This window comes from Echiichthys vipera (genome assembly GCF_963691815.1).
Source record: "Echiichthys vipera genome assembly, chromosome: 2".
NCBI lineage: Eukaryota > Metazoa > Chordata > Actinopteri > Perciformes > Trachinidae > Echiichthys > Echiichthys vipera.
This window is the reverse complement of record NC_139827.1, coordinates 35,518,676-35,545,487: the sequence shown is the minus strand read 5'-3', so window position 1 is coordinate 35,545,487 and position 26,812 is coordinate 35,518,676. Positions and strand designations below refer to the sequence as shown.

Here is a 26,812-nt window from a genome sequence, read left to right as displayed (position 1 = left end):
GAGGTGTTATTGTGTTATTTTGAGCAGTACTAGTGGTTAAAAAATACCTTTGAATGTCTTCACCGTGCTGCCCCGAGCTAATCACTGTTGGCCACATCCGGCTGTTAGCGACTCTCCGGGATTTCTCCGTTAATAGTTTTTAAATGAAAAAAAAACTGTCTCGATGGATTATTTGATGTAAGTAAGTGCCGTAAAAGACCGTGGGATAATTTTATACCGGGATTTCACTTTAAGACCAGAGTGCAATCGAAGACAAGGTTTCCTCTAAGTTGAGCTCAGGGAAGAAAGTGAGTGTTTTAGCCTGTCGTCTCATTGACCTGCCAGTGTTTAGACTGCACACAGAACATCTGAGGTTTTCCAGATCAGCAGCTCTCTAACTTGACCTGTGTTCTTCTGGTCAGTTATAAAGCGTGAAATGTGATGATGGTTCACATCACCAGACACATCAATCTGTTGTCCTCTACATGAACAAATAAGATCCCAGAGAAAGAGTTTACATGACTCAGACAATAGTACAGTATGTTATGTCAAGGACTCTTTCAGACAGCAGGTCCACACATTATCTGCTTCTTCAAGTGTGTCTAAAGCTCAAAGGTCTAATGGCCCTACAAAGAAAAAGCTGTATCATAATGCTATTGTACAGTGAAGAAGGAAGGGGAGACTGTGAATGAGTCATTTAGTCAATAAAGTTAAGCTTTGTCTCTGTGTTTGTTCTACTCTCTGAAAGTGTCAGTGTTTCATCAGCCTGTTTCCCTGGCCTCACCGGGCCTGTGTCCTACACAGTGTAGGAGATCATATTGTATCATTGATCCATCTCACAGTAGTAATAGTGCATTCCTTAAAGAAAGTACAGATGAGGGGCATTGAGACCAGCTAACAACCACATACACATATAAACAAACAGCCTTCCTGGCCTTCTGCAACAACAAAAACAGAAATAAAAAAAAAGGTCAGATGAAATGTCTTTCAGTGAAGTGAACAGCAGCCAGTGAGTTTTCTCCCTAATTCACTGAGCATCCCTTTAGACTGAGAAGGAATGAGACGATCTACAGTTTCAGTCAGTGGCCAACTTTAACTCGTCCCCTCCAGGTGTTTGAATAAGCATAAAGAGCAGTCACCACGTTCCAGCCAGGAGGCAGTGTTCCCTTTTTCCAGTTAGGCGGTTGTAAAGACAGTCTCGTCCGAGTCCGGGTCCTTGCCGTAGTCCCCGCCGCTGGACGAGCGGCTGCTGAGGTCGCCCACGCCCGACTCCAGGTCGCTGCAGGTGGAGAGGTCGTCAGGGTTGTGGCTCTTGAGCTGGGTGTGCAGCCCTAGAGGCAGGGTGAGAACTGAGTCCTTGGTCTTCTGGTGTGCTGGTTCGGAGGAGAGTGCGTAACCGTTGTCCTGTGCAGGGCTGGTGACTGGGTCTGTGGAAGTGGTGGGCGGGTCCAGCCCACAGGGTGTCTGCCACAGGCAACTAGTCCTCCTCCTCGGAACCGTGACCTTCTCCCACGTGATTGGCTTCCCTGTCAGGGCTGCTATCCTCTGCAGGAACAAGAGAACAAGACATACTCTTCTTTAATTAAAGCTGTCTCCCATTCATATCTCAGCAATGTTAAAGCCCCCTCTCACTGTGTATATTCTATATATCTATATATATTTAGAGTGGGTTATATGTGAGAGATGAAATTAAATCATAAATTAATATTGAAATGTTACAAAAAACAGTGTGTGTCCTGCACACACAAACATATAAACTCTCATAGGTGCAGCATGTGGAAACTTGTTTGTAGTGGATGTTAGACTTTGGTTTAAAACTTACGGAAGCCCTTTAGGCTCATACATTACAAACATTTTATTTCCTCTGTTTTCCTGTGACAACAAGATCATTTTAATCCATTTTCTCATTTCCCGACTCAAGTCTCTCTTTGATGTCTACTTCAAACACATTCATTCGGCACCTATGGCTGTTGAACAGGGTTATGGTGTGTCTGTGGGGGTGTCTTTGTGTGTTGTATGCCTTGTCTGGAGCCCAGGTGGTGGTGGTGGTGGGCGATTCCTCCTGGCGGTACCTCCTGGTGATTTGTCAGCTCCTCCTCCAGCTGCTGGGAATCGTCCCTCACAGCAGACAGGAAGTCCGCAGGTGACTGGCGAGGAGGCGTTGATTTCTCCACGTGGTTATAGAGACCCTTCCACATTCTGCAGACAAGGAGGAAAGAGAATCATGTGTGTGACTGACAAGCTGGGAACAAGGATATCTGCAGTGTCAGAAAAACAAATTCAAGACCTATTTAGGTAATTTAATGCTATCTGCAGTCAAGTTTAATAGTCCATAACATACACATTTACAATCATTTGTGTGGCTTTATTTAAGAAAGCCGATAAATGCTTTAGACAGGCTCTCCTATGACTGAGTTAAGCATTTTTGGACATATTATATTTTGACTTTTTTTTTTTACTTCTTCGACATACTATACTATGACTTTTTTCTTTTTTTGGACATTCTTTTCTATGACTTTTCCTGATTTTATTTACAGGGCTCCTACGCAGTCTGGAAGAGTCTGGAATTTAGGTTGAGTCATTTCCACGTCTGGATCAGTTTGGAAAAAGGGAAAAGAGTTGGAAAAATGTTTCCAGACTATTATCTCACTTTCTAAAATAAAATATCTTAATAAATATAAATCAAAACAAGTTTACTAGCAACACACTAACACAGCAACACAGCCGACCTGTGGATGATATGAAGCTAATCAAGCTGCTGTAGAATGGGCTTAGGTTACCATGGTTACAATTAGCCGTGCAATTCTCATTTAGTGAATTTTTTCCTGACGTGTCATCTACATTTTATTTATAATTTATTATTATTTTATTTATTTACAGTATGTTTACTCTCTACTGTTCCTGTCTGTAGAGTTACAGGTTCACAGTTATTCATTTAATGATCCATCTCTACTGTTCCTGTCTGTAGAGTTACAGGTTCACTTATTCATTTGATGATCCATCTCTACTGTTCCTGTCTGTAGAGTTACAGGTTCACGTATTCATTTAATGATCCATCTCTACTGTTCCTGTCTGTAGAGTTACAGGTTCACTTATTCATTTAATGATCCATCTCTACTGTTCTTGTCTGTAGAGTTACAGGTTCAGTTATTCATTTAATGATCCATCTCTACTGTTCCTGTCTGTAGAGTTACAGGTTCACTTATTCATTTAATGATCCATCTCTACTGTTCCTGTCTGTAGAGTTACAGGTTCACTTATTCATTTAATGATCCATCTCTACTGTTCCTGTCTGTAGAGTTACAGGTTCACTTATTCATTTAATGATCCATCTCTACTGTTCCTGTCTGTAGAGTTACAGGTTCACTTATTCATTTAATGATCCATCTCTACTGTTCCTGTCTGTAGAGTTACAGGTTCACTTATTCATTTAATGATCCATCTCTACTGTTCCTGTCTGTAGAGTTACAGGTTCACTTATTCATTTAATTATCCATCTCTACTGTTCCTGTCTGTAGAGTTACAGGTTCACTGTTATTCATTTAATTATCCATCTCTACTGTTTCTGTCTGTAGAGTTACAGGTTCACTTATTCATTTAATGATCCATCTCTACTGTTCCTGTCTGTAGAGTTACAGGTTCACTTATTCATTTAATGATCCATCTCTACTGTTCCTGTCTGTAGAGTTACAGGTTCACTTATTCATTTAATGATCCATCTCTACTGTTCCTGTCTGTAGAGTTACAGGTTCACTTATTCATTTAATGATCCATCTCTACTGTTCCTGTCTGTAGAGTTACAGGTTCACTTATTCATTTAATGATCCATCTCTACTGTTCCTGTCTGTAGAGTTACAGGTTCACTTATTCATTTAATGATCCATCTCTACTGTTCCTGTCTGTAGAGTTACAGGTTCACTTATTCATTTAATGATCCATCTCTACTGTTCCTGTCTGTAGAGTTACAGGTTCACTTATTCATTTAATGATCCATCTCTACTGTTCCTGTCTGTAGAGTTACAGGTTCACTTATTCATTTAATTATCCATCTCTACTGTTCCTGTCTGTAGAGTTACAGGTTCACTGTTATTCACTTAATTATCCATCTCTACTGTTTCTGTCTGTAGAGTTACAGGTTCACTTATTCATTTAATGATCCATCTCTACTGTTCCTGTCTGTAGAGTTACAGGTTCACAGTTATTCATTTAATGATCCATCTCTACTGTTCCTGTCTGTAGAGTTACAGGTTCACTTATTCATTTAATGATCCATCTCTACTGTTCCTGTCTGTAGAGTTACAGGTTCACAGTTATTCATTTAATGATCCATCTCTACTGTTCCTGTCTGTAGAGTTACAGGTTCACAGTTATTACTTTAATTATCCATCTCTACGGTTCCTGTCTGTAGAGTTACAGGTTCACAGTTATTAATTTCACTCTTTTAACGTTTAGCTTGAATAAAATGCTGTGCATTGAACATGTCTGGGTTAGGAGTTTGGATGTTTAATATTGACTGAAAAATTCTCGGAGAATTCTGGAATTTTGAAATGGAAAATGTGTCGGAACCCTGTATTTAGATTTAGGTGTTTGCTGCAAACTCTCACTTGAAGCAGTAGGGGGTGGTGTTGGGTCTCAGGACACCCTGGCTCTGGCTCAGGTCCGCCTTGTACAGGGGGTTAGTGTACTCGGCTCTGTCCTTCCACATCTGAGGCCACACAGAATGACTGCGCTCACCAAGCCTGTAGTCACACACACGCACGCACGCACGCACGGACACACACACACACACACACACACACACACACACACACACACACACACACACACACACACACACACACACACACACACACACACACACACACACACACACACAGACGCCAGCCAACAATGCAGTCAACAACTTTATGATACTGCAGTGAGAGACTTATTTTAGGTCTGTATTTAATGGTGTGGCATAACTATGATCTTGCATTATGAACAAAATTGCAGGCTTTGAAATTTGCCGGGGCAGTGACAAGCGCGTCTCACTGAGCTCATCTCCAGTCTTCCACAGTAATGCTGGCTCTGAGCTAAAACGCATTTAGCCTTACCGGTGCCATGTAGTGCTTTATGTTCCTCTCGGCCATTCAGATTTTTTGTAGACCCGGAAGAACATGGAAGCCTCCATAGAGCCTACCCGTCCTATGTTAATACAGATAAGAATTTATTCTCTCTGGAGGATAAGTCAGATTGTTGGCAGAGGTAATTGTACACCAAATTGATTTTAGGTAATACATTACCTAAAATGCTACAGTGTCCCTTTAAGATTCTCAAGGCAATATGATTATGTGAATATTTAACCAGCCTGAACCCCAGTGAGGGGCGCTACTCCTCACAGCTCATCCTTATCTTCCTGGACAAAGTTCATTCAGGATTATGTGGATGTTACGGTACTGTGTCATAAATAAGGTAACACGGCGCTGCTGTGGAACATGAACATTTTTAGATGTGATATACTTTGAATTTCTTATGATTATTCATGTATTATTACAATTTTTCTAAGTCCTTGATAGACCAATATAGTGCATAGGAAGTTGACTGCTGAGATCAACAATAAAATATTAATGTCAACAAGTATAAAGTGGGAATAAAACTAAGTTACGTAAATATTTGACTCTATTTGATTTTAGACACACTATCTATGGCTATGTGCATGTTAAAGCAAGTTTGGGTATAAAGTGGATATCAAAAACATATATACTGCTTTCACCTCTTAAGTAGTTACTATCATAACAATAAAATGCTAAGACAAAATAACTTATTATGTTTACCATTTGGAAATGGCCACCATAAAAACTATGTATACTATGTTTATTTCTGACATAGGCGGCAAAACTGTGAACATGTCAAGATCTGGTTCTGTCAGTACCCTCCTCTCTTCCTTTTTGTGTGAGTTTGTCTCCCTCTGTCTGTGTTTCCCTGCATGTGTTCTTTCCCATTTCTCTGTCTAGGTCCGGTAGGCGTTCCCCCAAGCTGCAGCCTGTTATGCTGATTACCTCACCACCTTAAATACCTCAAGCTGACAGGCATGCAGCGCCGGACCGTCGTTGACCCTGTATTGGTAAAACTATTCCCCCCGGACTGGCATCCCCTTTCTCGTTGTGATTTTCACCCTCCCCGTCGTAAGTTTACTAATCGTGTTTGTTTTCTGTTTTCCCCCTAGTTTCCCGTCCGTCTCCTTGATCTTCCGTCGTCTTCTCGTTGCTGTTGTTCCAGTGTTTGTTTAGTTAGTTATTGTATTCTTTGTAGTGTTTTGCGTTTGTTTGTTTATATTATTAAACGTTTGATTTGTACTTTTACTTTCTGTCCGTGTCTGCACCACCTTTTGTGTTATCTCTGTACCGTTCATGACAGAACACCTCTGATTCAACATGTCAGACAATCTTGTGTGTGCGTGTGTGCGTGTGTGTGTGTGTGTGTGTGTGTGTGTCCGTACTTACCTCATATCCCTGCGTTCCTTCTGACAGTTGCCCAGGAAGGACCCATACTGACAGGAGTAGATGTGTGTGTGTATGGCGATGAGGAAGCGCTCATTGAACTCAAAGGCACATGGGAACTGCTCAGACAGCTGCCACACACACTCCAGAAACTGATCGATGACAGGAGACACCTCTTTAGGATCTCCATCCAGGTGGGCATACCTGCAGGGACACAGCTGAACTTAACTGACCATCACTCCACACATTTAGATGAGTCAACTGAACAGGCATACATGAAGATAAAAGGGTGGTAACTCTAAAGAGCTGGTCAGACACACTTCAGTGCTCTACAGATCCTCCAATAAAAACTCAGTGATTCTGTTCCTGAGTTCAAGAAGGAGGGAAACACAAGCGCCCAAAAAGAGAACGTGAAGATGCATCTTCATGTGGCAAGGTATTATATCTATCTATAATAAACTGTATCTACTCATTCATTTGTCAAAGGTTGAATATGGAGAATGAGCAGAACACCACCATCTAGTGTCTCAAGATCATAGTCGCAACAACAAAAAATAACTCCAGCAGTCCGGTTGCCAGGTTGGTCAGACCTAGTCCAGTAGCTCCAGACCAGAGTCTGTTTGAGTCTGTTTGAACCCGTCCCCTCCAGCAAATCACACCATAAAAACAAGGATTAGAGGAGTTTGACTGACAGTTAGCGTTAGCCGTTAGCGTTAGTTGTTCCTGCTAAGTAAAGTTGAAAGTGATGTTAGCATCAAGGACAAGCGTAGCCATGTGGGCGTGCGTTTTAATGGCGTTTCTCTCCTTTCTCTCAGTCCATGGAGTGAATGCTCGGCCTATAGTGACTCTGGTTTTTGCCCGTCTCCGCTCACTCAGCTGCTGGGACAAACAACGCCCCCTTCACTGAGGCTCCGAAGCAGCTGCAGGATTGGCAAACTCCTAAGTAGTTAATCCTTTAATGGTTCACTGCTGGTCTTTCAAGGAGGGGAAGCTAAGTTTGTTTATTTCTATGTAAATTCTACCCTTCGTTCATTTTTCAAGATAATGATCCATGACCTTGTCGTACCAACTAGGCGTCTTTTCCAGGGACTCGACCAGTGTCCTCTCAATGGCAGCAGAGCTAGGCTGCTTAAACGGCCTTGGCCCAGCTGGAGCTGCTGCGCCAGGCTACTGTGAAGTGTGACCGCCTGTGAGTGACGGGGCGAGAAGCTCTGAAGCTGCCGCTGCTCGTTGGGGAAAGAAACCACAGAGTGACAGAACGGAGTCCTCAAACACAACAGTAGTCGTTTTTAACAAAGACAAAGTCTCTGGGGATCGGTAAAGTCTCTGGATCAGTTCAGAACAACGGAATGGAAAACTTGGAAAATGCTCCGCTGGATGTTTATTCTTCAAGATCGCTGATTCGCTCATTTAACTGTCAATCAAAAAAGGATTCCGCCTCAGACAGCTCATCTTATCATCATGCAGAAGCCGAGCTTCCGGGCCAGCCCACTGCCCCAGAGACGCTGAGCGTCCAATGGGCGGGCCAAAGCCCAGCATTTATCCAATGAGCGTCTAGTTTGGCTGCAGTGAAACAACCCTCTCTACACTTCCCCATTGAAGTCAGTAGAAGCTGAGCGTCCGACTGTGTAAAGAACTGTGGAGCTGCGGGGATGAATGAGAAGTAAGTTGCTCTGGTTACCTGTGATAAGTAGCTGATTCTGAACAAAAGATGAAGGCTTTCTAGCCCGTCTTTAGTCAATGAAATGTACACACAGCAGTACATATTTCACCACTTTTTGGGGACATTTAAAGGGAAGTTGTAGCAATCACCACTGTTAGAGACCAAATGTCCTCCAAGTTTACCTTTCGTACATGTGCTCAGCAAAGGAGTCCATCAGGACAACACACACACACACACACACACACACACACACACACACACACACACACACACACACACACACACACACACACACACACACACACACACACACACACACACACACACACACACACACACACACACACACACACAAACAAACACACACCACCTTCCTGCTCCCCGTTTCTCTTCTCAGACAGAGATGCATATATAATCAGTGCTAGAACTTCAATGGCTTTTCAATTTCAAAATCAGTCGACACAGATTTACTTCCATACACATTCTCTTACCCATCCATACAAACCAACCAAAAGGCACATCAAATTTCTGTGTAATGATGGTAAAGTGTGTTTTGACCTGTGGGAGAACTTGTGTCCGAAGGAAACCCAGTCTTTCTCTATCAGCACCTAGAGGAGAGGAGAGAAAGAGGAGGAGGAGATATGAAAGAGGCAAAGAGGGGTCAAAGAGGGGAGGAAAAGGTGTCTGAGGGCGCACTCACACTGTCCATCCGTACCATGCCAAAGCATGTTTCACGGCTAAATTCTAGTTCGTTTGACCAGTGTGAGTGCAACCGTACCGCTCCTAGTTGCGGCACGCTTGCCGTCACCGGCCCGTTTGGAGAGGTGGGCTTTTGTAAAGCACGTTTTCACATGTACGAGCACGAGCGTGCGCACGTGTACGAGCAAGAGCACGAGGCCTACGGCGGTTCTGATGTCATTTTATGTGCGCCTGTTGGGACATAGTAAAAAGAAGGAGGGACCACGTGCAGACATTTAAAACAATGGCGGTGAAAGGTTCACGTTTGTGTGATGCGGAGGTGGAGTGTTTACTGCAGATTTGGTCGATGAAAATATTCAGAAACAGTCGGACAAGACGCACAAAAGGTCTATGGAAAGATTTGTAAACAAAGCGACGCATCTACGTCAATCAATGCATGTGACGTGTTAAGGTGTGATGACGTATAGGCAGCAAGAAGCATTCGCCGAGGCCCAGGTAGTGTGAGTACAAACGGGCCTGGGCAAGTACCCTAAAGCACGGGGCACGGTACGGATGGACAGTGTGAGTGCGCCCTGAGGCACTTGTTCTTGAGAAGCTCCAAAGACTTGATGGCTCTGAAGCACCAGGGTTGGACTCCATGCCATCCAGGTTCTTGAGGGATGCTACGGAGACCATTACCCCGTGTATCACTCATATTGTAAACAGGACTATATAACATTGTATAAACTGAAAACCATGGGTTTTAGTGAACTAGCATTTAAATGGGTGGGCTCCTATCTGGAGAATAGAATGCAAGTGGTGGACATAGGGGGTACAATGTCTCAACCACAAGGCATAGACTGTGGGGTTTCTCAAGGGAGTGTTTTGGGACCACTTTCCTGTCTTTTATATATAAATGATCCATAGTCGGCTTGTTCCCATCATCTTTTTTATATGCAGATGATTAATGTGGCTCATGGTACAATGGTGTTACAATGAATTTGAAACATAGGCTTCAGACCTCTCAAAATAAGTTAATTAAGCTTATTTTGGACCCCCCCATGAGAATCCATCTTGAATCATATCACTTAGAGAGGGTTGGAGGGTTAAAGGTTAAAGAGGATAGTGTATCTCAGATGCAGCTGAGCATGGTTCATAGGATTGTTTACAGGGAAGTGCCCAATTATTTTAGAAATGATTTCAACAGAGTAATTGAAGTTCACCCAGAGTTAAGATAAATTTGGGCAAAGAGTCTTTTCTTCATGCTGGAACAAGCCTTTGGAACAGGTTACCTGCTTCACTGAAGTCAGTCAGAAGCATCAGCAGTTTTAAACATTTTTGAAAAGATGGCTTGAATGCCAATGTTATTTTATATTTTTTTATGTTAATGTGTGACTTATGTATGTATGTAAATATATAAATTGTTTGAATGACTGATGTGTGATCTGCCGCTACGCTGCCCTCTTGTCCTGCCCCATAGGGACCGCAAAGGAAATAAGCCTTTGGGCTTTATTGTGTCATCCCTGTCTATTTATGTCATTTTAATGTAAGACTCAGAGTGCTGTTTCAAATTTTATATCATTAATAGTCAAATCAAATCAATCAATCAATCAAGGAAGGGCGAAGAGAGTAAAGAGGTTATGATCATAAACTGCTGTCCTTTCTATCAGCTGAGAGAGATAACAGAGATTCTGCTTGTTGCTGTTTATATTCCCCACACTACAAACCCTACTGATGCACTATAGCGCCATCAGTGAGCAACAGACAGCACACCAAGACGGATTGTTCATCATCGCTGGGGATTTTAACCATGCAGATCTCAAGACTGTTCTCCCCCAATTCCACCAATATGTGAACTTTTCCTACAAGAGAAAGTAATACTCTGGACCTGGTTTACACCTCACACAAAGGAGCATACAAAGCATCCCCCTCCCCCACATCGGGCCCTCTGACCACCTCAGTGTCATGCTAATGCTTGCATACAGACCAAAGGTTAAAGTCACCAAACCAGATCTGAAGCGGGTACGTGTGTGGCCACAGGGGGCCTCTGCTGCTTTGACACCACAGACTGGGAGATGTTCAAGCAAGCAGCCACCTACAACAACCTCGCAGACATTGAAGAGTATACAGACACTTTCACTTCCGACATGAGAAAATGCATTGCTGATGTAACCACCACCAAGACCATCACCATCAGACTTCCGGTTCCGGCGCTGTGTAAAGCGGCAGCCAGTAACAGTTGCTCCCTCTCCTTTCCGCACTTTTTTGCTATTTTATCTTATTTTACTGTCTTTTTATTAGTACTTTTTCCTGTAAGTCGTAGTGCTAACCTTAGCCAACTATGTTCGTGAACTTTCTTACGTGTTTTTTGTCCGTTTGTCTCATTCTTGGGACTATTTTTGCCGACCGCGTCTCCGTCTGGACGCAACAATGCGGCGGCTCCATTGTTTACACCCGTGAACAGCTGTTGTCGCTAACACCAACGGCGCTAATGCGGGAGAGGCCTGAAATCCCCAAAGAACTGAGGAGAACGTACAGGGGATGTAAGGCTGGACGTAAACAACGGGAAAAGAAGAGGAGATATAAACCATCTCTCCCTTCCATCACCATGGGGAACGTGAGGTCGCTGGCTAACAAGATGGACGAGCTGGCGGGCCTGGTGAAGACTCAGTGGATGTATCGTGTGAGCAGTGTGCTGTGTTTCACGGAGACGTGGCTCCACGAGGACATCCCGGACTCGAACGTAACTGTGGACGGCTTTCAGACTGTTCGGGCGGACAGGAGTCACCGTGAGAGTGGCAAGAGGAAAGGTGGGGGACTTGCTATTCTTATTAACAACAAGTGGTGTCATCCTGGACACGTGACTGTAAAGGAGTGTGTGTGTAGCCCGGACATTGAGCTGCTTGCCGTGAGTCTGCGGCCATACTACCTGCCGAGGGAGTTTTCACACGTGATCGTTCTGGTTGTTTACTGTTCTTTCCCCATTTCTGTTCACCCTGTACAGTTCCTCTCTGAGTCCTGCCATCTGCAGAAGTTTGCTGACGATTCTGCAATTGTTGGCTGTGTCAGTGAGGGGAAGGAGGAGGAGTACAGGGGCCTTGTGGACTCCTTTGTCGACTGGTGTGCAGCTAATCACCTGATTCTAAACGCCACCAAGACTAAGGAGCTAGTGGTGGATTTCCGCAGGAGTAAATCTGCCCCCACACCCATCTCCATCAACGGCGTGACTGTGGATGTTGTCCAGGATTACAAATATCTTGGAGTATACCTGGACAACAAACTGGACTTTTCCAAGAACACTGAGGCTGTCTACAAGAAGGGCCAGAGTCGTCTCTATTTCCTGAGGAGGCTCTGGTCATTCAATGTTTGTAACACCATGCTGAGGATGTTCTACCAGTCAGTGGTAGCCAGTGCCATCTTCTTTGCTGTTGTGTGCTGGGGCAGCAGACTGAGGGCAGCAGACGCAAAGAGGATCAGTAAGATCATCAGGAAGGCTGGCTCCGTCCTGGGGGTCAAACTGGACTCTTTGGTGGCGGTGTCTGAGAGGAGGATGCTGCCTAAACTGCACAGCATCCTGGACAATAACTCTCACCCTCTCCACCAGCTGCTGACCTCCAGCAGAAGCACATTCAGCCATAGACTCATTCTCCCACGGTGTAATACTGAACGCCGGAGGAAGTCTTTTCTTCCGGCGGCCATCAAACTTTATAATTCATCTCCCCCCAGTCAGGTAAGGAACAGTGGAGACACTGTATCCTGAAAATGTCACTTTGTCACTTTATACCATCACTGCACCACTTTATTCAGTTGTACTTTCACTTACTTCAGTAAGTAATGCTGCTATACGACACTGTCACTTTATACCACCACTACATCACTTTATTTATTTATTAATGGTTTACTGTAACTATCTGCTGATACACTTACTGTGCTTTAGGACATGCTGCTACATTTCACTGTGGTTACTGTAACTTACTTAAGTACGAAATGCTGCTACACTCCACTGTGCCATACTGTTACTTAGTTCTGGAGGACATGCTGCTACATTTTTAACATTTTTAACACTTATAACTTATCGCTCCTTCTCACTTATCTAGTTTGTACGTTTTGCACGCTGCGTATTGTTGTATATTGTATATACCTACGCTTAACCACGACGTCTGTTGCACTCTGTCACACTTGGTTCATTGCTTGATTTATCTGACGTTAGCTTTATTTTGATTTGATTTATGTTTATGCTTATTGTTACTCTGATCCTTTTCCGCCTTTGTATCGAAACTGTTGCACAATAATTTCCCTCGGGATAAATAAAGCTTCTTGAATCTTGAATTTAATTGAATCACAACCAGGGTTAACCAGAAGCCATTGCGGACAGGTGAGGTCCACGGGCTTCTGAAGGCCAGGACCGGTGCCTTCAGAGCTGGGGACACCACTGGCCTGAGAACAGCGAGGGCAAACCTGTCACGCTGCATCAGGAAAGCCTAATGAAATTACTCAAAGAAAATGCACATCAGTAACCTGAAAATGCCCTTTCTCCGGTTAAGGGAATAATGAGATTATTGAAGTTCCCCTTGTATACATGAGAGGGGGTTGAATGGTAAAATGACGGAGTAACTCTTCCTCAGGTACAGTAGGTGGAGCTCCACCAACATTCTGCTGGGCTGAATACGGCTTTATTCACTGCCACCCGTGCAGCAAAGGTGAAGGTGAAAATAAAGCAGTATTCAGAGGGGGCCTCGACGGACCAGAGACGGGCAGCAGAGGCTGGCTCTGGGGAGGTGGTATGTCACCTCTCTGTCGGGGAAGGATTCAGAGCTTGTGCGGGAGGTGGAGCGCTACCAGTTAGATCTGGTGGGGTTACCTCCACACACAGTCTCGGTTCTGGAACCATACTCCTGGATAGGAGTTGGACCCTATTCTTCTCTGGTGTTGCCCAGGGTGTGAGGCGCAGAGCGGCTCCCGAACCCCCGGCTGAGCGCTGCGGTGTTGGAGATCACCCCGGTGGACGAGAGGGTCACCTCCTTACGCCTGCAGGTGGTAGGGGGGAAAACTGTCTGACTGTTGTTTGTGCATATGCACCGAACAGCAGTTCAGAGTATTCGGCCTTCTTGGAGACCCTGAATGGAGTCCACCATGGGACTCCGGTAGGGGACTCCATAGTTCTGCTGGGAGACTTCAACGCCCACGTGAGCAATGATGGAGACACCTGGAGAGGCGTGATTGGAAGGAACGGCCTCCCTGATCTAAATCCGAGTGGTCTTCAGTTATTAGACTTCTGTGCTAGTCACGGATTGTCTATAACTAACACCATGTTCGAACATAAGGATGCTCATAAGTGTACGTGGTACCAGAGCAACCTAGGCCAAAGGTCGATGATCGATTTTGTGGTTGTATCATCTGATCTGAGGCCGTATGTTTTGGACACTCGAGTGAAGAGAGGGGCAGAGCTGTCAACTGATCACCATCTGGTGATGAGTTGGATCAGAGGGTGGGGAAGAGTCTGGACAAACCAGGTAAGCCCAAACGAGTAGTGCTGGTGAACTGGGAACGTCTGGAGGAGGCCCCTGTCCAAGAGATCTTCAACTCACACCTCCGGCGGAGCTTTTCTGGCATCCCTGTGGAGGTTGGAGGTATTGAACCGGAGTGGGCAATGTTCAAAGCTTCCATTGCTGAAGCTGCAGCGGTGAGCTGTGGCCTCAAGGTCTTGGGTGCCTCAAGGGGCGGTAACCGTCGAACACCGCGGTGTACACCGATGGTCAGGACAGTGTGAGTGCGCCCTTAGTCATGGCTCACACTGAATCCACCCTCCCTCCCACCCTGGACCCTTACCAGTTTGCATACCGAGGTAACAGATCCACGAGGATGCAATCTGTTCTGCTCTTCACCCAGCCCTCACCCACCTGGACACCAAAAAAACTCCTCATTAGAATGCTGTTCATAGACTTTAGTTCAGTATTTAACTCCATCGTACCTCAGCAGCTGATCTTCAAACAGGACCAGCTGGGGCTCAACACTCCTCTATGTAACTGGCTGCTGGACGAGCCGGCAGCAACACATAGAGTACCACCATTCTAAACACGGGGGCCCCCCAAGGTTGTGTGCTCAGCCCTCTGCTCTTTATGTCGCTGACCCATGACTGCGCTCCGTCTTTCAGCAGCAACCACATAGTGAAGTTTGCGGACAACACAACCGTGTCATATGACACACACCGCCCCACTGAGGAGGAACTATGAAGAACTCAGCTCAAATGTTTTGCTAATTCTCAATAATGTCAAAGCTTGAGCTAACCGTTTTCCTGTCCGATCACCTGCAGCACTAGTTGATGTCTGGATGTTTCGGAATAAATCCATTATTTTTGACCATTTTGATGCATTCTCCTCCAGCATCTGCTTCTTCTTTATTCTGGCTTTTTCAGCCCCTCCTTTCTCCTTTCTCTTCTTCAGGTGTAACTGAGCAAATCAACCACGCAACTCCGATTCTCCACTGTAAGAAAATCCACTACTCCAACCTTGGCCGCTTTCTCTCTGTCTGACAGCCGCTCATTCATCCCCATTCGTTCATTGGATAAACGCGGAGCGATCATTGGAGCGATACGCAGTTCCCATTTCCCATGAGGCTTTGCTCATTTAATATTTGTGGTCATAAAAGTTATGTAACATCTGAATAAAAATAATTAGATCAAGATAAAAGGCTAAAAAAAAATCTGTAGGCTGGATTAATGAGAGTGAGTGTGACACTGTAGCAACCATGAGTGAGATGTAGAGACACAACAAGTGTCATATATAGTGGTTGGACTCTACATTTCTACAGTTTATAGAGATTTCTGAGATTTTCACAGGAACATGCTTGATTCTGAAGAGTTTTAACTCAATGGGCCGGTCATGAACATCACAGGAGCAGCCCCAACCATCATTTGCTCCTTCTACAGGGGCACCATCGAGAGCATCTCGACCAGCTGCATCACTGTGTGGTACGGGAGCTGCACCACCTTCAACCGCAAGACTCTGCAGCACATAGTGAAGGCTGCCGGTCGGATTATTGGTGTCCCACTCCCCTCACTCCTGGACATTTAAGGAAACCCGCATTGTGGGTGACCCCATCCACCCCTCACACAACCACTTCAGCCTCCTGCCATCTGGGAGAAGGTACAGCAGCCTCCAAGCCTGTACTACCACACTGGACAACCACTTCATCCACCAGGCTGTAAGGAAGCTCAACACCCTCCCCTCTGTTCCATGCAACTCTGGACTTTGTACTATTGCACCGTGGGTCAGAGAGAAAGGTATTTTCAATCCCTCTGTATGTCTGGCACATATTGCCGAATTGACAATAAAGCTGACTTTGACTTTGAAAGAATGGATGGTGGATGGAATCAAAGAGAAGACCTGATGTGGTCTTAGAATAAGAGACTGTCAGTATTGTGTGTGTGTGTGCGTGTGTGTGTGTGTGTGTGTGTGTTACCATGAGTCCTCTGATGGTTCTGTAGTATGGGTCCATCAGTATACTGGCTACAGAGCAGGCCTGGGCCGTCCTGTCCCAGCCATCTGAACAGTGAACCAGCACACTGACCCCTTCATCAGCTACTGCCTGAGGAGAGAGTAACACAGAGAGAGAGAAACAGAAAGAGAGAGAGAGCGAAACCGAAATACAGAAAGAGAGAGACAGAGAAACAGAAAGAGAAAGAAAGAGAGAGAGAGAGAGAGAGAGAGAGAGAGCAGTTCCATGACAGCAGTAGCCTCAGACCACATTTGAAGCCAAAACAACTGTTCCTCCATCTTTCAACAGAACCGTATCCTGATGACATCATTCATCCAGATATCATGAGACACAATTACTAGAGATGCACTGATCCGATGACTGGATCTGATATCGGCTCTGATAATAACTAACTTATCTGGATCAGATATCGGCCCAACCTGGCGGTGAGCCCAGCACAAAAAGCTGATCATGTAAAGGCCCCTTGAGTCACTGAGAACAAATAACATCAATCCTAAAATGGCTGCTGCCGGCAATCCTCCTGGGATCACTGCAGCATTATAGAAACCTTTAATGGCAGTGAGCTTTAAAAAAAGGTATCGTCTTAATTCTGAGACGGTAAAATGATAGTAGACCTATAAGGATGCAGTCACTTCACCAACCAACAGAAACAACCCAATACCACTGAGATCAAGGTCGAGAGGTAGGAAAAGCCACATTTGTTTCCAGGCTGATATTTGCTTCTTTTTTTTTTTACAGTTATCCCAACTCTGAATTTTTCTTTAATAATGTCCCTCCTTTCCTGTAAAAATAGTTGTTTACACCTCCTACTATCATCATAGTTTTTGTAGTGTGATCATTGGGAGGGTTCTTCCATGGATGCCTGATCATTGTTATCGAGCTGTCAGCGGTGTGAGAGGTTGATCATTAGTTGCACATATTCTGGACCAGTCAGTAGTCTATATGACTCTTTGGCTCCGTTCACACTGCAGATCTAAATGCGCAAATCCAATTTTTAGTTTGTCTGTTCACATTAGTCTTTAAATGTGGCCTGTCTGTGGATTACTGTGTGAACAGCTCACCCTCCTGAGGTGACCTGCTTGTGCAGTTGATCATTGATGACATCACGCCATAACCGTGTTTACGGAAGCGAACATGGCAACGGCAACCAGTATTGTAGGATTTATGGCTTATGCTAAAAAACAGTGTGTGGCGACTTCACTATGAACTTAACTTCACTCTCCCTCCACTCCACCCTGCTTCACGGCTGTTCTCCATGTATGTTTTGATTCTGTTCCTGGCTCCCGCCTGTGGCACACTTTTTTTTTAATCAACTTTATTTGTCTTTCATTTACAACAACAACAGTGCAGTGCGGGTCAGAATGACGTCAAAGCGACCTGGCTGTTCAGATTGTGGTCGCATTCAAAGAACTCCAGTACGTATCAGATTCAGTAGCACATTTAAAAGTGGTCTGATTCTGATTTGAAAATGTCAGATTCAATGCGATTTGTACTGTTCCCACTGTCAAAAGCAAATCATACATGGGTCACATATGAGAGAAAAATATCAGATTCAGGTAATTTGGAACTGCAGTGTGAACTAAGTTTCATGGAAAGTCTTTCTATCAAGAATTCACTGATACCCAAAACAGCCCAAGACCCAACACAGCCAATCACAGACACTTGCACACTTGACGTGTGAAAGTGTCGAAAAAGACCATGGGATGATTTTGCACATACATATCTATATGCCACTTCTCCTACATCGCCTCTTATATGACATCATCCATAGCGACAGGGGACTCGTCCCAGTTCCTTAGTAAAATATGTTTTAGCAGCTTTGTGAAGAGTTTGAATTGTTAGTGAGGAACTTTAGTGCAGTTCAGGAGTCCTGCTGGCGATGCAAATACAGGCCCTGTTGTTTATCTCCAAAGCTTGAAAAGATCTTCAGTGATTCTTAGTTTGTACACAGATGATATACAGTATTCAGTATTAAAAATGATTGTGGTTTCAGTGTGGGTGTGTGTGTCTGTCTGTGTACACACCCTGGCTATGAAGAGCCCGGCATCCAGTATGGCCTTAATATGTTTAAGCCAACCAGAGTTCTCCAGACCATACAGGAAGTCAGTCATGGAGGGAGCTCTCATCTCACCCACTGCATGGAAGAAAGGGAGACACACACAGGAAAATAAGAAAATATGCTATCAGAGGAAGGGTGTGTATTTACTGAAAGCAGCTCTGTGTGATAACTCCTCTTCACTCAGCTGTTTCCTCTTCACAATCTTCTGCACCTTTGTATGTTTTACTCTGAACACACACACACACACACACGCTCCTCTTCATACCATCGATGATTTTCTGCTGGCTGCTTCTCATGACGTGAATGTTTTCGATGCCAATGAACTGGAGCTTGATGTTGGTGTAGTGGTCCTCATTCTCGTAGCCTTTACCTGCAGCCCGATTCGCCATGGCGTTCAGCTGGACCCACACATACACACACAGTACTGTATATGAGAACAGTCACCAATAAAATAGGCCATAGTGTATATCATTTGCTGTGGCTGTACTTAGATGTGTGAGTGAAAGTGCGTGTGTGGGTGGTTGTGTTACCTTGGGCCTGGTGTCCACCACATAGATGTAATCACTGCCAGGGTTGGACTTCATCACAGCCTGCAGCATCATCTCGTCCTCCTGACAGCGTCCACTGAAGCCAGAGAGAGGCTGACTACATCTGCACACTGCTGCCTGTATGACCATCAAATATCAGACTCTTTATCACATGACACATTTCATTAGTACAGATCTTGCCCTCTTTCCCTGTGGGCATCACACCGACCAGTGTGTCCTGGTGGAAGTAGGCCAAAGCAGGAAATCGTCCTCGACTCCTGAACCTCGAGCTGCCCATGATTATGGCAGGTGTGGCCGACTTTGGAACAAACAGCTCTGATGGGTAGGTATCGCACACCTGGAAGACACACACACACACACACACACACACACACACATTAAAATCTGTGAATACTGACCACACTGCATGTGAGCTAATGCAGATGAGAGTGAATGTAGAGAAAGTTGGATCAATTCAACGCTGATTCAGGTCTTTTTATGGGATTTGTTGACAATAACAAAAAAAAGAGTATTGCCAAATGTATTCATTTCTATACATGACCTGAATGGTCACTCTGCTGCTAATGATTTTCCCTATACCATTATAACTAACATGCGACAGACTTCTGAGTAATGTAATGCCTTTTTGTTCTGTGCTGTTATGTTCATAAGTATATTCTTGACTATCAACATCTGCCACTACAGCTCACTAATGAACATGTCATATTAGTTCTTAGCCAGGACCAGTAGGTACAGTCTTTGTGCTAAACTGAATGTGCAACAATTGGGCGTTACAGCAATATCATGGACATAATCCTTTTGTATAACACTAACTTTTATTAAAGTGTAATTCCGGCGTAAAATCATCCCATAGTCTTTTTCAACACTTGCACACATCCAATAAACCATCAAGACAGCTTTTTCTTGTATAAACTATCCGGGAGAGTCGCTAACAGATGGACATGGCAGTAGGTAAGTCTTGAAAACACTCTTTTAATAAACTCTGTGTTCACTAACTACGTTGTTGGTGCTTTGTTTTCTGTGTAGGGACTCTTCTCCTGCTACTGCAGAGGTTTGCTGTTATTTTGGGATATCTCCATTAATAGGTCACTCGGGGAAAAAACTGTCTCGATGGCTTATTTGACGTGTGCAAGTGTCGAAAAAGACCATGGGATGATTTTGCACATACATATCTATATGCCACTTCTCCAACATCACCTCTTATCTAAACTAAGTTAAAGAAAGAAAAGACAATGTCAAACTATTCCCACCATCACTGTCATTCCCAATTAAATATTTCAGTGAGTATGTATGTAACAACTGGAAAATGTGTTATTATGCACACTATATGCAGTCCACCAGTATCATGAATTTAATTAATTTAGTCTAGAGCAAGACTCAGCTGAACAGGTCTAGGCTGAGCCCTGTATACGGCTGCACTGTGTTTGGTCAATGTGCTGAATTGTGGCCAAATTGTTCCAGAGATATTGGAACAGATTTGGTGTCTATGGACAGTGCGAGTGCGCCCTTAGAGAAGGCAGCTGCTGATAAGCCGTCCATGCTGATGGAAGGCTTTTCCTATCTTATCAGTAACCTTGTAAATGCCCTGAATACAAAGCATATTCACTGCACATTACAAGAGAGCCCCTAGAGTATATGACAGTATGTGTGTGTCTTTATGCATGTCTAAAAATGTCTAGGGTACGTCTATGGTTAAATGCGTGTCTATGGTCAAATTCATATAGTATGTAATTGATAATACACTGAATTAACATTGATAATTGTCATTAGTGTTATTATTATGTTATTAATATAAGCAAAAAATAATAATAATAATTAAATATGTAAGAAGGGGTGAGAGTAAATAAGCTATTCCTTTTCTCACTCCTTTCTGAGCTGTAAAGAAAAAAATAGTTGGACATTTAAATTTTGCTTTATGATTTTCATTGCTCTGCAAATATTGCTTGGAATGTCTAATTGTTTGACTATTTGGATTTTTGTTGTTTTTTTAATTAATTTTTTACGTCTTTACTTGTTTAAAACAAATAAACAATTACAAATTCAAAAAAAAAAAAAGTCACAAAGAGACTGACCCTGTATTCACTGTTGGCCGCCGTAGAAACCCATAAGTTATTAGGAACTCCCATCCTCTTGTAGTCACCCACGAGCTCTATGAAGTTCCAGGACTCTTCTCTCTCCACTTTGTTCACATTGGGGTTGAAGGACAGGCAGTACAGCTCACTGTACTTCTCTGTGAGAGGAGAGGACCCAACAATTCATTTGTAATCGCTCATATCTGTGCTCGTCATACTGTTAAAGCAAAACATTTAACACACCCGTTCATGACATCCTGTTAGACAGGCAATTGTGTGCATCACGCCTGTAAAGTATACCCCCCACAACTAGGACTGGAATCAAGAAGCGCTTCTGGTTGTCTCATTTGTTTACGTTATAGTGTTGCTGTGCATGAAATCACTCTACCACTCATTCAACCACTAACATACATAAACACACACACACAGACACAGACGCACACACACCTGGTCGTGACAGTCTGACCAATGAGGTGTGGACGTCCAAACAGTCTCTCTCCTGTGGAATGAGGATCTGGACGACCCGGAAGTCCTTACAGCGCAGGATCAGCTGACTTCCTGAGGGGATAGTGGGTGGCCTCTCCACACTGCTCACCATACTGTGCAACACCTGAAACAAGCAGACATACACACATATCCTATTATCCTTCATTTTCTCTATCATGTCCTTTTGTGAATAACTCACAAGGCTTTCAATGGAAAGTACACAAGTTAGTGACATCAGTAGGTGTGTTTCCACTATGGTTGACTACCCTGAATGAGGCGGCTCTATCTCGCCAAAAACGCCCCTAATTTGCTTGTGATTCGCTCAGGAGGCTGTTTGACCGAGTCCCTGAGATTTACCCGATTGCTGATTGGATGTAACTCTCAGCGGGATGTGACGTGTGGTCGTACAGACGAAGTAATGTAGACACTTTTGTTCTGTAGTGTAGAAGAACACAGCAGAGAAAATGGTCTGTGCATACACATGCAAGGCACTTTGCTGCATGCTCCCTCTCTCTCTCCCATTTACACCAACACACCGTAATGTTAGTACCGCAAGTGGGGTGACGGCCTGTCTGTCAACATCACTTTCACAGCACCTCGAATCTTTAGGTCATGGGTGTCAAACTGATCCAGTAAAGGGCCGTGTGGCTGCAGGTTTTTATTCCAACCAAGCAAGATGATTGGTTGGTTGGAATGAAAACCTGCAGCCACATGGCCCAGTGTGGATGAGTTTGACACCCATGCTTTAGGTGGAGTGTTTTCTTTCATGTTACTTGTACATAACTTGACATTGTGAATCATACGGGCCACCTTAAATCAAACTATTCTGTATTTCTCACTTTGAGAAAGAGCGGTGCATCGCTGTATCACTGATCAGCTGATCGCCAGTGATCCAAACCCTTTCAGAGTGATATGTCACCTCCAGAGTCTCTAAATCTCTCTGGGGCCTTTTTTTGTAATGGAAACACGGCAAATGAATGGCCATTTGAGAAGACGTGGACTGAAACTTTCAGAGAGGCCAAAACACGCCTAATGAGCACTTAAAAAAAACATCTGTCACATTATTGTGTAATGTGTCTTGTGAGCTAAAACTTTCAGGAAGGAATGTCAACATCAGTTCATGGGGAAGCTCCTGTGCTTTTCTACAGGAAATGGATGATGTGTGGCAGTGAACAAGAAGAAGAAGGAGAAGAAGGAGAAAAAGAAGAAGTAGACGCTTGCTCTAGCAGTCATCTTATTTTACACAAGCTAATTTTCATGTGTCTTCTTTGTCCCTGCTGATGCAGTGTGTGCCTGCTAGGTGAAATGTGAGACCCCTGGATGCCTGTTTTATCAAACCAGGTCCAGAGGAACAGGGCAGTGTCCTCCACCAACTCCTGCAATAGATATGAAACAGGGAAGGGAGGCATCTTCCCTTAACCTGACGACCTCATTGGAAATTGTTTGGGAAAGGGACAGGCACTTTTAAATCATACCTGGCAGATGATTGGATGAACCATCTGTCTATCAAACTGTGGCCAAAGTCAATCAGGAAGACAGAAAACATATATTCCATCCTGAAAAGCCTTCAGTGTCGTTCTCTTCTCACAGTGAAGAAAAAGTCTCCAGTTCTGATCAAACTGGTGCTCCCCCAACTCAACTGCCAGTAGCTTCTCAAAGGACGCTGATTGGTCGGTGGACAAATGCATTACTCAGAGCCTGACGAGATGGATTTTCGTGTGACATGTAGGGTTGCAAAATTCCATAAATTTTCAAAGTTTGAAACGTTCCATAGGAATTAACGGGAATTAACAGGAATTTATGGGAATAAATGGGAATAATCCTGGAATTTACTTAATTTAGGATTGGCCCTTAACAGGGATTTTAAATACATAGTTGGAGGATATATATTTTAGCATAATCATGACTAAAACAACCAGATTTCATGCAAATACACTGTGCATTGATTTCTAGAACCCTGGACTATTGAGGCCACTATTTTGAGCACAGAGCACAAGACTATTGAAGCCACACATTTGAGCCTGTGGAACACACACAATTTCTGAATATTTTTAGAATAGAAGTTTCTGGAAATTTACCAGAAATTGTCACATGATTGTCAAATGATCTTGTGTTATCGCAAGAATCCAGCTGTGAAAGGTAAATCTCTCCTGCCTGTGTCTGAACACGGAGCCAGTTGAGGTGGTTCAGGATCATATAGTAAGGATGCCCCCTGGGCGCCTCCCTAGGGAGGTGTTCCAGGCACGTCCAGCTGGAAGGAGGCCTCGGGGAAGGGAAGTTTGGGGTCCCCTGCTGGAGCTGCTGCCCCCATGACCCGACCCCGGATAAGAGGCTGAAGATGAGATGACGTGTGTCTGAACACTCAGTACTCACACAATCCATCATAATGAAAAGTGATGCAGTGAAACAACCCTTTCCAAAGGCTGGGCCGGTTTTGTAGATTAAATATGAACATGTCAGGTGAAGATTTCACTGTGATTATTTCATTTCTTCAACTGCTTTATCTTTTATGTTGTGATTCCTTCATGTTGAAGATCGTTTTCTTTCTAGGCTAAGTCGTAAGCAAAAGTACTTTGAATTTGAACGTCTTCAGCAGTAACTAGCACATAACTTTTCTGAACACTGCTTGTCTTGATGTTGCTATTCTTCAATAGTCAAAGAACAAAAAGATCTGATCTGCTCATATCTCTCACTTTAATTCAGCTCTTCACATAATTGTAATAAATATTTTGACATCTTGACGCAGAATCTATTCTATTTCTGTAATTAATATAATGACTGATGAGACGAGCTTGCTCTCCAGCAGATGTAACTGTCAAACAAATGCACATTTGTCTTCATATTGCCTTTAATTTTCAGTTACAAATCTGTCTGCATGTCTGGAGGATGTTGTCTAAAGAATTATCCACGTTCATTACAGCCAGTTTCTCCATCCACTACAGATGGAGCAGCAGTATTTGTCCACATTCTGCTCAACAGCCTCAAGGGGAGCTGATGTTGGTAGATGTAAAGAGTACGTATTTATTTCTATATTCTTTGTCTTGGAAGAAATATGGACCGAGAAATATTTAAAAGCAGGTTATCCATTTGCACAGGAACAGCCAATGCAGAGTTAGACAGGGGGATGAGTCAGCGAAGAAAGAAAGAGAGCCAGGATAAACTTTAGATGAGGTTATCTGAGCTCTGTGCCTCAATGGATACAGAGAAATATTATACTATTAATACAATTACCCAAATGATCCACCTTGCCTGTGACATGGATCAAGAGTCAAAGGTAGAGCAGCACCCTACTTCCAGCTTACCCATGTCTCCTTGCGTGTCTCAGGGTTGTTCTCTACAAAGATGGTGTGTGTGGCAGAAAGGTAGAGAGTCCCAATGCTGGCCTTTCTCTGTCCTGATGACCGGTCCAGGAGACGCACATTTTCCACCTATCAGAGACACACACAAAATCTCATATCAAACATGACCAATAGTTAGGAAATATGTCTTTCTCACCATGATGACAGCTCACAGTAGCCTCTGGCATGACTCAACACATTATGAGCTCTAATTAAAGTGTGTGAAAATCAAGGTCGGGGGAAAAATGTCATGATGGTCTAATGTTTAGAATCTAGATGCACCTGTACGGGATTGCTGCTTCGATATCCTGTATGTAGAGTCATGACTAAGGTTGTCAATAAAAAAGATTTAAATGTTCTATGTTTGATGAATTGTATGTATTTGAATTGCATTAGACTTCAGTGTTTATTGTTGTTATACAGTAGACAAATGATGTTCATAAATGCTGTATTTAAACACACAGTATTTATCTTTCAGTAGAGGTATATCTCCAATTATTCTTCTACATCCCTGCACCATTTTTTCCCCGATATGGATAAGAAGCTGCCCTTTATATAGGGTATTTTTCTCAATATAAACAAATTTGTGGCTAGTGAGAATGCTGAGTGGCTAGTAGCTTTTGAAAACCACTAGCCACTGTGGCAGGTGAGCAAATAAGTTAGTGTCAAGCCCCGATTATTGTATCACAGCTGTTATTACCACTACTCATCATTGATCATGTTTGCCACCATAATTATTATCATTGTCATATTCTATCACCTTAGCTGCACTTGTTTCTACTATCCTGCTGTATCAACTGTCCTAACATATAAGTCATATTCATATTACTATACATATTATTATAGTTACTGTTACTTTTGTGGTTACTTGCATCTCTGGGACTGTCTCTCTGTCTGTCTGTCTCTGTCTTTGTCTCTCTCTGTCCATCTGTGTGTCTTTTCTCTCTTTCTCTCTCCTTTTCTTCCTCCCCAACAGGTGCAGACAGATGTCCGTCCTCCACAGAGCTGGGTCTGTCTGACGTTCCTGTCTGTTAAAGGGAAGGTTTTCATCGCCTCTGTGTGAACAAGATGCCTGTTGCTGCTCATGGGGGAATTGTTGGGTCTATGAAATTGTGGTCTTTACCTACTCCATATATAAGTGTCCTGAGATAACTTTTGTTATGAATTGGCACTGTAAATAAAATTGAATTGAATTGAAATGAAAGACCAAGAGCCCGGTTATGTAGTCATGAGGATGGGGTTCATGTGTGCCTTTGCCGGGTTGGCACACCGGTTTACCAGGTTGGTGGTTACCAGCACAATTCTGCATCATGCTTGGGTAGAATATAATACATATTCATATTCCATAAGTAATAAAAAATAATCAATAAAACGTCGTTGGCGGCATGAGCACGTGAGCATCATAGGAGTCGCATGCGCCAGGTGTGTTAAGAGCTACGCCAGGGATTCAGTGGATGAGTCCATTATCGGACGCTCTATTGAAGAATAGTCACGGTCACACTATGAGTGTAGAAAACAAACTGGCCTACAATGTCCGGGCACAAGGTGTTTTCAGCCCCCGGCGCCATGACATGTAACGTTACCGCTAGCATGATGTCACTGTGGGGAGAAGACGGTTCCCACAGAGACAGTCCGCCTCACACATATGCGGTGTAACAGGCACAGGGGGGTGGAGGGGGAACCGGGACCTAGCGTGTGTCTAAAGGCTCAACGGACGGCCACAGCGGCAGAAGAGAAACAAAGATGAAGGACAGAGGTTAAGTCACTGGTGGTGGTGCTGTTACCTTGGGGGTCCGGATGTGCTCCATCACTGACAACCAAAATGGTGGAGATGGAGAAAGAGTGGCCCGCCGTGTTTTGTGGATTTCGCCGTCAGTAGTTATATTCCCTGATTTAAGTCAACGAATGAGCGGTATTCTCCGTGGCTGTTGTACCCGCGCTACCCTGGGATATTCCCATGGTTTCCGGCCCCTGTGCCCCGGCTCTGTCTTGTTGAACTAAAGGATAAGGCTT

The 26,812-nt window shown here is 43.8% G+C and overlaps 1 protein-coding gene across 1 annotated transcript; it reads right to left on the bottom strand.

Moving 5' to 3' along the window:
• On the bottom strand, positions 1 to 26,812 carry mtmr7b (myotubularin related protein 7b). Its single transcript, XM_083922387.1, has 14 exons — positions 26,584 to 26,812; positions 24,764 to 24,889; positions 21,423 to 21,585; positions 20,976 to 21,133; positions 19,112 to 19,240; positions 18,886 to 19,020; positions 18,621 to 18,753; positions 18,321 to 18,430; positions 16,261 to 16,386; positions 8,680 to 8,729; positions 6,462 to 6,662; positions 4,584 to 4,718; positions 2,052 to 2,178; positions 1 to 1,524 (listed from the first exon to the last, which is right to left on the bottom strand). Exons 1-14 carry the CDS (start codon positions 26,605 to 26,607, stop codon positions 1,156 to 1,158), a joined length of 1,986 nt encoding a protein of 661 aa, XP_083778513.1. The 5' UTR covers positions 26,608 to 26,812; the 3' UTR covers positions 1 to 1,155.

Bases quoted from the DNA above. Each gene is read 5' to 3' on its own strand.
- mtmr7b (XM_083922387.1), bottom strand. From the start codon at position 26,607: ATGGAGCACATCCGGACCCCCAAG. The intron at 19,021-19,111 runs GTCGGTGTGATG...ATGGTCATACAG, and splicing joins ACTTCCACCAGGACACACTG to GCAGCAGTGTGCAGATGTAG. The intron at 6,663-8,679 runs GTCAAAACACAC...GTGTCCCTGCAG, and splicing joins GGACACAAGTTCTCCCACAG to GTATGCCCACCTGGATGGAG.